Below are 14449 nucleotides of genomic sequence, written 5' to 3' on the forward strand. Positions count from 1 at the left end.
TTAAATTGCAGAGGGATAAATGAATTCATATTTTTTCTCCGACGTAGTTTAAATTCAATCCTTTGCTCTGGGCCCACAGTACTGCTCAACTCATTTAAACACTTATACTAAAACCTGGATGCCTTCAGCATCAAAAAGTACAGAATAGAATTAATCTTCATATCACACCTGAGAGTCTCATAAGTTATGCTACCAAAGCAAGTTACTACTACTGATGTGAAACTATATCATTAAGATTGTAAAGATAATAAAAAACTTAAGTGAAAATATCTGATGATCAAGTTTGCTTTAGGAAGACCAGATAATGGGATTAATGTGATAAAGTTAGTACTTATTGTTACTAAGATTTATACTACACAATACTTCTTGATTTTTAGCAACTATATTTTATAGATCTTTTTAATTTAAAAAATCTAAAATTCAGAGAGAATATAGCTCCCATGTTCCCCTTTAAATTGTTAAGAGAATTATATTTCTATTGTAAGTATACTTTGATTTAAGAAAACCAAAGTCAAGCATGTCTCTTACATACCTCTTTTTTAACCTACTATCTGCTAAAATATTTACAAAGATACTTGTTTAAGAAAGTAGATGCTAAACAAATAAACATTATGCCTGGAATGCTTCTTTGTAAATTGATTAAAACACCATCAAGTAACCTTCGGGATGGGCTTCCTTTCAATTTAAGCTTTTATTTTAATTACTTATGGAAAGCCACTTTTCTCCTTGTATGTGGCAATTAACACAACATTTTCAATGCATCCCACAAATAGGTGTAAATCTGAGAACAGAGGCTCTTTTGTAGTCACACAGGCCAACAGATTTGACATTCTGATATCAGGTTTATGTTTCTCACATTGTAGAATGTTGTCTATCTAAGTCACACAGACTGTATGATTTCTAAAATTTCAAGCTTATCATAAAGACAGCTAGTGGGAGAATAAATAGTACATTAGTGCTTTTACCTTTTAGCCGGTGGCTTAAAATCTGTTCCAAAATAGCTGCAAAATTGTTAAATTCAGGAGAAGAATCATCAATTGTCTCAAAGCAAGACCGATCAATCAGGGTCTTCACAGAAAACCTATGAAAAAAAGATTATTGTTGCTTTTAGGCAGAGTTGATTAATTCCCTAAGTATGAAAAAAATGGGAGGAAGGCAATTTGGGGAAAACTTGTAAAAATATTTTATAAGAATATAACTTCTGAAAACCCCATTTATTCAAATTTATTCTGTAAATGGAAATTTTTACAGAAAGAGGAGTCTTTTTATTATTTCCTATCTCCTCTGGTTAGAATGTTTGTGTACTCCCAAAATTCATATGTTGATACCTAATCCCCAGAGCAATAGTATTAAGGGTTAGAGCCTTTGAGAAGTGGTTAGATAATGAGGGCAGAGCTTTCATGTACAGAATTAGTACTCTTATAAAAGAGGCCTGAGGGAGCTTGTTCTGCCATGTAAGGACACACAGAAGGTGTCATCTATGAGGAATGGGCTCTCACCAGACACTCAATCTGATGGTGCCCCAATCTTGGCCTTCCCAGCCTGCAGAACTGTGAGCAGTAAGTTTCTGTTGTTTATAAATTACCCGGTTTAAGGTAATTTGTTAAAGCAGCCTGAAAGGACTAAGAGAGTATCTATTGACAAAACTAAGACTTAGAAATAGCTAATTGTCCCCATTAAAAACAAAATGTGATCTAACTAAATTAACTCCAAAATACTCAAAAACAATACTACTACTTGTAAGGAATTTGAGCAGCAGACTCAAATGCTTTTGAGAGTTTCTGAGCACAAAACAGAATAAAATAGAATGTGAGTATTAATGAGAAGAATACATCTGTATTAGTCTGTTCTCACACTGCTAATAAAGACTTACTTGAGACTGAGTAATTTATAAAGGAAAGAGATTTAATTGACTCACAGTTCCACATGGCTGGGAGGCCTCACAATCATGGTGGAAGATGAAGGAAGAATAAAGGGTTGTCTTACATGGCAGCAGGCAAGAAAGCATGTGTAGGGGAACTCCCCTTTATAAAACTATCAAATCTCGTGAGACTTACTACCACAAGAACAGCATGGGAAAGGCCCGCCCCCATGATTCAATTACCTACCACTGGGTCTCTCCCATGACACATGGGAATTATGGGAGTAACAATTCAAGATGAGATTTGGATGAGGTCACAAACCATTTCAACATCCAAAGTTTTTATGAGCTTATAAATAGCAAAACCTGCAAATCTGTAAAGTGTACTATATTTTTCCTTATCAGAATGTTCTTTGTCTGTATTTTTGACTGTCAAAAATCAATGTATTTTCCAAGTCTCAACTCAAATGTCATCTTCTCAATGGAGAATTACCCACCTGCATATTCCTAGCACAAACTAACATTTTATTTGTATTTATTTCCCTTAAGAGACAATTATGATTTATCTTACTGCTATCATTTGTTTTCCATCTTTATCTTATTAGAACACAATTTCTTCAGGCAGAAACATGCTTTCTGAATGATGTATCTCCCTCAGCACCTAGGACAATGCTTTGAACACTGTACTCAGTGGGTACCTGTTGATTTATTTGTAAGCTCTATTTTGAAAGAATAGCAAAGAAATGTTTAAACGTCCTATCACGGCAAGACCCAACATATAGTTTATGAGTTTTAACATGTGTAGATTCATATAATCACCATCAAAATCAGGGTACAAAATAGTCCTGTCACCTCAAACAACTTCCTCATGCCCTTTACAGTCATACCCTATAAAGGATGGTATATGAGAGCCTAAGACAGTGGGGAATCAAGATGATAAGGGGAGCTGTTAAATAATTGGAAATAAAAACTATAAAGAAGATAAAAGAGTACAAGCTTTTTTTCAGGTTTTACTCTTGATAGTTATGTTATTCAATCAGGACAGAAAATACAGGAGACAGGCATAAAGGGAAATATAGAAATATTTGGGTTATATCTAGTATTTACCATACTAGAAATTGAACTAAAAGATTTTAAATACAGGCAGTCCTCACTTAGCACAGCAGTACAGGACCATAACAATAACTCTGCAAGTTGAAACCATGCAAAATCATCTTTATAATTAAAAATTATAATTTTCCTGTGGCCTTTATAAATTTTTGTCAAAACATTAAAAACTTTCTTACAACCGGTTACATAGGGAAATGAAAAATAGTAAAACAGATTTATTTAGTACACTATACTTTAAAACATTAGAAACATTGAGAATTCAAGTGTTCTACTTCTTTGTAACAAACTTATGAAGAGTAGTCTGAACAGTGCTTGCCTCATTCTTCTCATTTAGTGTAACTTAAGATACAGCGTAAGCCTCTTTTTCTGTCTTTTTGCAAACTGCCATATTTCTCGAACTAGCTTCCAATATGTTTTCCTTTACACTTTCAATGCTGTGAAATACCTCTGAGAAGCCCTTTAATGTGAAGTGTTCTGTCGGTGTCACTTCCTCTGGGACATTTTCATCCTTTCTGTTGCAACCACTTTCTTCATTTTTTTTTTTTTAAATTATACTTTATGTCCTAGGGTACATGTGCACAATGTGCAGGTCTGGTACATATGTATACATGTGCCATGTTGGTGTGCTGCACCCATTAACTCATCATTTACATTAGGTGTATCTCCTAATGCCATCCCTCTCCCCTCCCCCCGCCCCACAACAGGCCCTGGTGTGTGATGTTCCCCTTCCTGTGTCCAAGTGTTCACATTGTTCAATTCCCACCTATGAGTGAGAACATGCAGCGTTTGGTTTTCTGTTCTTGTGATAGTTTGCTGAGAATGATGGTTTCCAGCTGCATCCATGTCCCTACAATATTCAACATTCTTTCCTCATTTTTACATCAACATTTGCCTCCACTAAGTTTCCTTGGCTGTATATGTAGATTCTCTTAAATAGGAGAAATGTGCACATTCCCATGATCAACAATTTATTCTGTAACTCCCTTTATATTCATGCAAATCTCACTTTAAGCATTATCATTTTCCATTCTTTTTTCTTTGAGACGGAGTCTCGCTCTGTCACCCAGGCTGGAGTGCAATGCTGCAATCTCAGCTCACTGTAAGCTCCGCCTCACCAGTTCACACCATTCTCCTGCCTCAGCCTCCTAAGTAGCTGGCACTACAGGTGCCCACCACCAAGCCCAGCTAATTTTTTGTATTTTTTTAGTAGAGCCGGGGTTTCACCATGTTAGCCAGGATGGTCCTGATCTCCTAACCTCGTGATCTGCCTGCCTTGACCTCCCAAAGTGCTGGGATTACAGGCGTGAGCCACCACACCCAGCTATCATTTTCCATTTCTTTTCTGTACTTTCATCTCTGTAAATTGGCCAATTCACTGTTTTTGATTATCCATTTTCAGATGCATAGGGACCAATCCTAGGCAGACGTTGAAAGAAGTAATATTACTGGTGTCTGATTATGATGTGTATTTGTTAGTTACATAGTGGTTTGTGGACTAGAGAGCCAGTGGCAAAATGTGTATTTTATGCAACTACTCACAGCTGAGTTACAGCAGTAATTCAAATTGAAACCATGTTACTAGGTAGGATTGATGTTACTTAACTAAATTATGAAATACTGGAACCATGCAAAGTAAGAACTGCCTGTATTTATTTACTAATTATAAACAAAATAAATTCATTACATGCTACATAAAAATATTTTTATGAAAATTGCATTTTCCAAAAGAAAAACATAGCAAGAATAGCACTGTTTACATGTTTGCAAATATCTTTAATGTGTTTAATATAAGACAATTAGATTATATTACTACTTTTTTTATTCAAGCTATTATAATAGTACACATTACGTAGCATCTGGAAAACTCCAGCATACACTTGTTAGAAAATGGGAATTTTTAATAAAAAAGACAAAGAAAATGACAATAATAATAACAACAAAAGAGAATGGGAATTTTAAAAGGCAAATAATGTCTTAGAATAGTTAAGAAAATAATTTTGACCTTGTGGACCTCTGAAAGCATCCGGGTCCAGAAGTACACTTTCAGAAATGCCACCCTATGGCATTCTTGGTGTGTAATGAAATAACTCTCCTATGAAACTCGAATGATACAAATTATACACCATTATATATCTTTGGGATAATTGAGAATATAATCACTTAAATAATTTTCAGTCTTCTTTGGTTCAGATGAATAATCCTGATTGAGAAATGCTGAGACAGATTAATGTTCGACTACACAGTATTATCTACAACAGCAACTGGAGATCAATGGAGTAAATTATCATGCAATAACGAGAAACAACATATAGGAAGTAACACAGATAAAATTAGTTTCTTGTACCTAAAGGATAGTCAAGTTAGATAAATGCCATATGTAACGCATACTAAATGGATAGAAACAAAAAGATAAAGAGAAACCAGATTTAAAAGGGACTTGAAAACTTTTATTTTCTATGTCCATCTCAGTGACAATACATGAGAATAATGCTGCCAATCCTTGGCAAATTTTTAATAAGAATAATCAGTACAATGTGTAGGAAAAGGAAATGAGAAATGTTTCTAAAATGAATAAATAAAAAGCATACAATCTCCACCTCCACCTTTCACCTGAATAGAAGGAAATTTCTGAATGCTTTTCTCTAATCTTCATTCAGTAGAATGGAATAAGAAAGTTAACTCTGCAACCAGATTGCTCAAGGAAGGAATAACCTACTGCTTGTAAAAATTACGCCATTTAAGATAGTAATGCACCTCCATAAAATAAACCGAAATTTATATTTGAAAACAAAATTAACAAAGTACTTAAACCATCAAAGATAAAAATCTAGGTTAGAACTCAATTTCCACCTTTAACAGTCAGATAAGATTTTAGTCACTATTGTTCTCCAGGAATAACACTAAATTACCTAACAAACTATTTACTTTGTAAAATGTAGAGGGAAGAAAAAGCCATGGTTATTAGTGCATATATTTTCATATCAAGAGACATATATGGATCAATCAGTAGTCAACAAAATGCACAAATATTTTTCTATTTACAAATATTATTCTATTTTCTAGGAATGTTACCAGGTTACATTCTTACAGAAGATACTGTGTCATAAAAACATAAAATGTCAAATATCAGAGCACTGCATTACTTGCAACTCAACAGCTAACTAAAAACTAAAGTAAAAGCAAAGTCCAAATAGCCCAAAGCATATCCTTAGACACAATTTCTATGATTTTCAAGCATAAAGACATTTAAGGGTGAGAAAGCATTACAAAAATTTCTATTATATCAAAGTCAGTAATGAAGAAAAATGATGTTTTCCAGCTTTGCTTCATCATTCACATCCTGCTCTCCTCCCTCCAACACAACCCAGAATTTCAGAAGGCAAATCAATCCCTTAGAGTCTATGCTTCACTTTCAGCTAACCGACTCTTCCCACTCAATACTCACTTCTCTAAAATCATATAGCTAGTCATGAGTATATGCCAGAGTAATGAGGATCTGTCCTCCATAACACAGTAACTAAGATGTGCTATAAAAATCAAACCTGTAAAAAGAATTTTAATATATCTAAGAAATATCACACAGATGCTGAGCTATTTCCTGATAATGATGACATTAATATTAGTCATCTGTTTCCTAAAATGGAACGATTTTTGAATCATGAAATGACAATTTGATGAATGTCTAAAAATATCAAATCAAGTCTAAGTAACAGCTTTTACATAAAAATTAAAAATCAAAAGTTTACATAAAAGAGACTTACAATTAAGATTTTGAAATGCAGTTTCTTAAAAGTCTCTATTTAAAAAGATTCTCTTTCCCACCTTCAAAGTCCAAGGAAATTTTTGTTAGCTTAGAAATAAGAAAGAATGGGCTGGGTATGGTGGCTCAAGCCTGTAATCCCTGCACTTTGGGAGGCCGAGGCAGGTGGATAACCTGAGGTCAGGAGTTCAAGACCTGCCTGGCCAACAGGATGAAACCCCGTCTCTACCAAAAATACAAAAAATTAGCTGGGCGTGGTGGCGCATGCCTGTAATCCCAGTTACTCAGGAGGCTGAGATAGGAGAATCACTTGAATCCAGGAGGGGAAGGTTGCAGTGAGCCAAGATCATGCCACTGCACTCCGGCCTGAGCAACAAGAGCAAAACTCCGTCTCAAACAACCAACAAAAAAAGAATGACTGTGACTAAAACCTTAAAACCTAAGAAAGCATGAACTACCTTTTTCCCTTTGTCAACATAGCAAGAAAAATGAGAGTTACTGAAACTGTTTAAAACATATTAATTACATCCACATTACATTAATTCCTTCCATAGTTCATAGATTTGTAACATAATTATAATTAAAAATAATTTAAAAATTTTAAATGTGAGGACAAATCAAAAATAATTTTCTTAAATGTCTATAGTTTTTATTAGAAATTATTTTTACAGTAAAAATTCATTTTTAATATTTAATGTTCTACATTAATAATATATATATCCATATATACACAGAGAGAATAAGTAGGAAAAAATTATATTCCTATCCCTTTACGACAAGCATATATTATTTGGCCATTTATCAAATATGCTTCAGAAAAAAATAAATATTCAAATAAAATAGATTTTCTTATTATACCATGCTATATCCCTTTACATGGAATTATATCTGAAGATAACTAATGTACATGAAAACATCTAGAATCATCACATTTCAAAACTTAAAAGAGCTCACAAAGGTTAAAGTCACTAATAAGAGTGATGTTTTTAATAGAACGTAAGTATCCAAAATAGGAGACAGAGAACTCTCCACTATTTCAAACCAAATTTACAATATTCCTTATTATATGCCATTGCTTTTAGTAGTCTGTAACAGAGGGGTGAGGTAATTATCCTCTGCCATTAAAATAACAGTCAGCATCAATGATCAACAAGAAGATGGCTTCTAAGAGAGATGACATGATCCACACCAAACATAATATAAGCAGTGACTATAGGTGATAATAAGCACAATACCCAGAGATATCTGTTCACTGGAAGACCTATTTGCTCTCTTATATTTTACATCACAAACACAAGAGAATGTTTCGCAATCAACAGTTTGCAGGTCTGGGCACGGTGGCTCACGCCTGTAATCCCAACACTTTGGGAGGCCAAGGCAGGTGGATCATCTGAGGTCACAAGTTTGAGACCAGCCTGGCCAACATAGTGAAACCCCACCTCTACTAAAAATACAAAAGTCAGCCAGGTGTGGTGGTGCACACTTGTAGTCCCAGCTACTCAGGAGGCTGAGGCAGAAGAATCACTTGAACCTGGGAAGAAGAGATCGCAGTGAGCCGAGATGGTGCCAACTGCACTTCAGCCTGGGTGAAAGAGCGGAAACAAAGAAACAAACCAAAAAAGTAATTTCCCTTCTTTTTTCAAATATTATGAAACTTACAAATTCTCGGCCGGGCACAGTGGCTCATGCCTGTAATCCTAGCACTTTGGGAGGCTGAGGCAGGCAGATTGCCTGAGCTCAGGAGTTCGAGACTAGCCTGGGAAACATGGTGAAATTCCGTCTCTACTAAAATACAAAAAAAAAAAAAAATTAGCTGGGCATGGTGGCATGCACCTGTAGTCCCAACTACCAGGGAGGCTGAGGCAGGAAAATTGCTTGAACCTGGGAGGCAGAGTTTGCAGTGAGCCCAGATCATGCCACTGCACTCCAGCCTGGCAACAGAGCGAGACTCCCTGCCCCCCACCCACAAACAAACAAAAAAAAAGAATTCTCAAACATCATGTGTATTTTCCTCTTTATTTTCTAATATAATTTTAATCTATTTAAAATATTTTATAATGAGAAAAAATACCTTTCACATATCCTTTAAGAAGAGGTCTACAGACTGTTGTCCACAAGCCTAATGCAACTAGTTGCATGTTTTTGTAAATAAACTTTTATTGGAACCAAAAAAAGTTCCAACCATCTTCCCTGAAATTTGTACCCTGAAACATGAAACTCTCTTTGTGACATTTTATTATTTCAAAAAAATTTTACCCAATGTAAAAATCAACTTTATAGGAAGAAAGCAGCGCCAGGTGTGGTGGCTCACACCTGTAATCCCAACACTTTGCAAAGCTGAGGCCACAGCGATGGCTTGAGGTCAGGAGTTTGAGCAACAAAGCGAGACCCTATCTCTATAAAGAAATTTAAAAATTAGCCAGGCATGGTGGAAATAGGCTGTTATTCTAAGCAACTCAGAAGGCTGAGGCAAGAGGATAACTTGAACCCAGGAATTCAAGGTTACAGTGGGCTATGGTCATGCGTCTGCACTCCAGCCTAGGTAACAGAGCAAGACCCTGTCTCTAAAAAGGAAAATTTAAAAAATTAAATAAAAAGACAGATGTGTATTTAAAATATTTTCTCAATCTGTACTGTCAAAATTTATTTTAAAAGAGAATTGCTAATCTAGACACTTAAGGATGGAAATACTCTATTATTAACATCTTGTATTGCTATATAAGCAGACTGATAACAGCAGATTGCCAAACATAAAAAATAACGTTAGAAGTACACTCTTAAAATAAAAAAGACAAAACTTTCCAAAAAGATTCATCTAAAATTAGTAAGTTATCAAACCAAGAAAACTTCCTATCTTAAAATAAATTGATTTAACCTCATATGAAAGAACTCCCAATTAAAATTATTCTAATAAAGAACACTTTATATACTTGGATTACATATCCCTTGGGAATCCAATTGTTCTTTACACAAGAACAAATGAAAATATTCAAATAGAATACTTTAACATAAGTGAGCTTTCTAGTAAGCTAGACATTAAAAGCAGCAATAGAACAATACGAAGAACAGAAAAAAACCATAACATATAGTGTTCATGGTTTATCAACACTAGAATGCTAAGAAAATGAAAGTTCCCAGTTTCTGTCTATGCAAACACACACATCAGCTGACTTGTATCACGGACAATCAAGACAGCACAGTATTAAAATATATATATATGTTTTGAAACCAGATATATTTGGGTTTGAATTGTGGCCATGTTATCCTTAACTATAAAATAAATCTAATTTAAATAAAAATTATTATAATTAAAATTTCCATTATTAGTCATAAAGGCTGAATCTAATATTTTTCCTCCAAAAAGCATATTGGCCATGTATAAATTAAATATATTTTCTTATCATGTTAAGACATAGATGTTTTGTGGTAGATTTATTAAAATTTTAAATCGTTATTAGTATTAATTTTGAGATTAGACCTGAAATATAACAGAAGATTTGGTTCTGTAAATACTAAGATTTAAAAATCACAAAATCTAATGTTAAATACGAATCTTTGGGGGATATTGTTTTCCTAACCTCCTCTAAAGACAATCACCATCACTGGAGATAATAGACAATAAATCGTTTTACCTAGCTAAAACAACAAAATGTATGCATTACATCCACTTTCTATCTTTCATAAAATACTTTCAAAACAGTATGTATTTTGGAGGATTTGTTTTTGAACGTGCAATCTAGTGTCAGAGTGAAAGAGGAAGGCGGGGAAGAAGAGCTCTTTCATTTAATGCACATTCAGCTGTCGGCCAGCTTTCCGTAAACAGTAGTTACTGTGATTGTTTACTGTCGCCCCCAAATCAGAGTGCATTTTGTTGTTTTGGCTTGTTGGAGGAAGGGTGCTAGAAAATATACCAAATCTAAGTTGAAAATCCTGAAAGGCCAGGAGCAAACTGTAGGTTGTTCAAGACTAACCATGGTTAAAACCCAGTCTGGATTCAGCACAGTCCCTGACTGGATGAAAGCAATCAGCTACTTACTGTATCTCTGGAGGAAGATGAACACTAGTAAGCAAAGTGGGCATTAACCTACACTATTGGCCATGGGTACTAGTAAACTGTTGGTGATATCTTTCTAAAATTGAGTGGTGCATTCCATCTGTTTACTCCACTGTGGTCTATTTCTATTGTATACTATGTTCTTATGAATACTTTGACACATAATAGTTGACAAAAGGGTAAACATGATAGTACTAAAAGAACAACAAAAGTATTAAAGAACTTAATAAATATTATGTGGCATTCAATAACATTCCAGATGTGACAAAAGATAGGACTACATGACAAAGAAAGGAGTAAGAGAGAGAAAAAACAGACCATAAAAGAAGATAAAAAGATAATTCAAAATTCTAAATTAATAAGAACTTTAAGATAAATGTGATTAACATGTTCAACAGACTAAAAGAAATGAAGGACATAGGTAAAAAGATAGGTTTTTAAAATCAGAGGGTTAGAGTCTATTTTAAAAAATCAAATAAAAATTCTAGGACTACCTGAAATTAAAAACTCATTCAATGGATTAAACAGTAGAATAGACACAGCATAAGACATAATTAATGAACTAGAAAAGAAGTCAATAGAAAACATACAAGCTGAAGCATAAAGAGAAACAAGAATAGAAACCATGGGAAAGAATATGAATCAAGTGAGGCCTGGTAAATTTTAACACAATGTAATTGGAGTGTAAAAAGATAATGGAGACACACGTGGTGACTGATGCCTGTCATCCCAACACTTTTAGAGGCTGAGGCAGGAGGACCGCCTGAGGCCAGCAGTTCGAGACCAGCCTGGGCAACATCGCGAGATCCTGTATCTACAAATTAAAAAAAAAAAAAATGGCTGGGTGTGGTGGTGCATGTCTGCAGTCCTAGTTACTCAGGAGGCTGAGTATGTTTTAGGATGAGGGGAAATAAATGGTTCTAACACTACTGAAAAAGCAGTAAAAGTTACAATTTGCATTAGACTGTAATAAATCAAAGGTAACTGCCAGAAGAATAGAAATATATATAAACATATATAAAGAAATGGAATATATGACTCACAAGTTCACAAAGTAAAAAACTGGAATCATGAAATAAATGGAACTATAAAAATATTAATATTTAAGATGGCAAGAAAAGAGAAAAAAGCAAACATACAAGGAACAGTAAGATAGCTATAAATCCAAATATAATGCTAATAACATTAATTAAAATGGGCTAAATAACTAAAATACTAAGGCTATCAGACTAGATAAAATGCAAAATTCAATTCTATCTTACCTACAAGGACACTCTAAATATAACAGCCCAGAAACAGCAAAAGTGAAAGTAAAAGATGGAAAAAGAGACATCATATGAACATTAATAAAAGAAAGCTATTATAACTGTATTAATAGCAGATAAAACAGACTTTAAGGTAGTAGCACTGTTAGAGATAATGAGGGACATTTCATGATGAAAATAAATCAAACTACTAGGAAGAGACCACAATTCTAAATCACCATAAAACTAGTAATAAAACAAAATATTTATAGTAAAAATGACAAAACTAAAAGGAGAAACAAAAATCTACAGTCATAGAGGTAGACTTTAACACATCTCTCTCAATACTAAATAGTATACAAAAAAACAAGTAAGAATACAGAGGATATGAACAAGGCAATTAAAACACTAACTTAACTGACAGATATAAATCGTGCAACCAACAATGACACAATACACATTATTTCCAAAAGCATATGAAATATACGTTGAAATTAACCATATACTGCATCATAAAGCAAGCATCGACAAATTTCAAAAGCTTGAAATCTTTCAGAATATGTTCTCTGCACAACAGATTCATTCGAAATCAACAAATAAAAAGATAACTAAAAAACCTTCAACTGTTTGAAAGTTAGACAGATTTTTAAACAAACAGGAGTCGACAGAGAAAATCGACAAAGTCAAATGCTGTTTTTTGAAAAAGTTGGTAAAATTAATAAATGCCTAGCAAAATAAATGGGGAAAATGGAGATTATAATATCAGGAAAGAAAAATGGGAAATCACTACAGATCTTTCAAATAATAAAAAGACATTAAGAGTATATTAAGAAAAGTCTTAGCAAAAAAAAAAAAATTGACAATATAAATGTAATAGGTATGGTCCATGAAAAACCTACTGAAACTCATACCAGAAGACACAGGAAATCTGAATTGTTCAGTATTTATTAAATGAATTGATTCTGTTACTAAATGATTTCCCACAAAGACAATTTGCGGTTCACATTGCTTCCCTGGTGAATTCTTCCAAATGTTTAAGAAAGAAATAATATCAGTCTTACACAAACTGTTCTACAGAACAGGGGAGGGAAATACACATACACACACACACACACACACACACACACACTTCCCAACTTGTTTTATAAAGCCAAATAACCTTAATGACAAAACCAGACAAGAACATTATAAGAAAGGACAATTACATACCAATCTCTACCATGAATAAATATGCAGAAATTCCAAAGAAATTATTAACTCCCTGAATGCAAAGATATTTCAAAAAGACAATACATCACAACTCATTGTTTTTTTATTCCAGAGTGGTTTAACATGAAAAAGTCAACATAATTCACTATGAAAACAATAAAAGGCAGAAAAATCATGTTTATCTTGAAAGACAAAAAAAACTTAATAATACAATAATCAGCACCCATTTATGATAAAAATTATCAGCAATTTAGAAATGGAAAAGAACTAAGAAAAACCTACTGCAAACATCCTATTTAATAATAAACTTTTGAATGTTTTCTGTGACACTGCATTAGTGGTCCTAGCCAGTGCAATAAGACAAAAAAGAAAAGCCATAAAGATTGAAAAAGGAAGAAATAAAATAGGCAGATGACATGACTGTGTATTCAGAAGAAAAATTTTTAACTGCAAAAAATCTGTTAGAATTAATAAAGAAATCTGGTAAGACTGCTAGATATAAGACCAGTATTTTAAAAGGTCAAGTTTATATCGATAAACCAACAACCACAAGAAAATGAAAAGTTTTCAATGATTTCAGTTACCATAATACAAAAATATATCAAATATGCAAGAATAAATCTAATAAGAGATTTAAAATATCTATATATGCAAAACTACATTATTGAGAAAAATTATAGAATATTTAAACATATAAAGAAATAGATTATGTTCATGGGTTGCATTTAAGTCTTAATATTACAAAGATGACAGCTTTCCCAAAACTGATTTATAGTATCAGTACAAGCTTAATAAAAATCCCAGAAAAAAATGTTAACAGAAAATGACAAGTTGATTCTAAAATTTAGTTTGTAAAAGGCTAAGAATAGCCAAGTTAATCTTGAAAAACAAAGCTAGAAAACTTGTATTACCAAACATCAAGGCATAATATAAAGTTATAGGTATTATTTTAGTATGATATTAGCTTAGGATAGACAAATAGACTATTGGAAAAAAGAAAGTCTAGAAATAGACCACAAATTATCCAGTCACCTAAGATAAATGCGATGCTTGAGTGTAGTGGAGAAAGTATGGTTGATACAGTTTGGCTGTGTCCCAACCAAAATCTCATCTTGAATTGTAGTTGCCATAATCCCCACATATCATGGGAGGGAGCCGATGGGAGGTAATTGAATCATAGGGATGGTTTCCCCCATGCTAGTCTCATGATA

The 14449-nt window shown here is 33.5% G+C and overlaps 2 protein-coding genes across 25 annotated transcripts in view; one reads left to right on the top strand and one right to left on the bottom strand.

Moving 5' to 3' along the window:
* RUNDC3B (RUN domain containing 3B) overlaps nucleotides 1-14449 on the bottom strand; it is a 180833-nt gene that overhangs the window by 157788 nt on the left and 8596 nt on the right. For 21 of the 24 annotated variants that reach the window (XM_074035600.1, XM_005550324.4, XM_015447304.3 and 18 more), the window contains one exon: nucleotides 966-1081. The exons of the other annotated variants lie outside the window; for them this stretch is intronic. Coding sequence is in view for 6 of the 21 variants with exons in the window: in XM_005550324.4 (XP_005550381.1) it covers nucleotides 966-1081 (116 nt within the window). In the remaining 15 variants the exon portion in view is untranslated. The remainder of the gene's footprint in view (nucleotides 1-965; nucleotides 1082-14449) is intronic. 24 annotated transcript variants of the gene reach the window in all.
* The window catches only part of ABCB1 (ATP binding cassette subfamily B member 1), a 219707-nt gene that overhangs the window by 61087 nt on the left and 144171 nt on the right, over nucleotides 1-14449 (top strand). The window lies entirely within an intron of this gene.

Source organism: Macaca fascicularis, chromosome 3 (assembly GCF_037993035.2).
Source record: "Macaca fascicularis isolate 582-1 chromosome 3, T2T-MFA8v1.1".
NCBI lineage: Eukaryota > Metazoa > Chordata > Mammalia > Primates > Cercopithecidae > Macaca > Macaca fascicularis.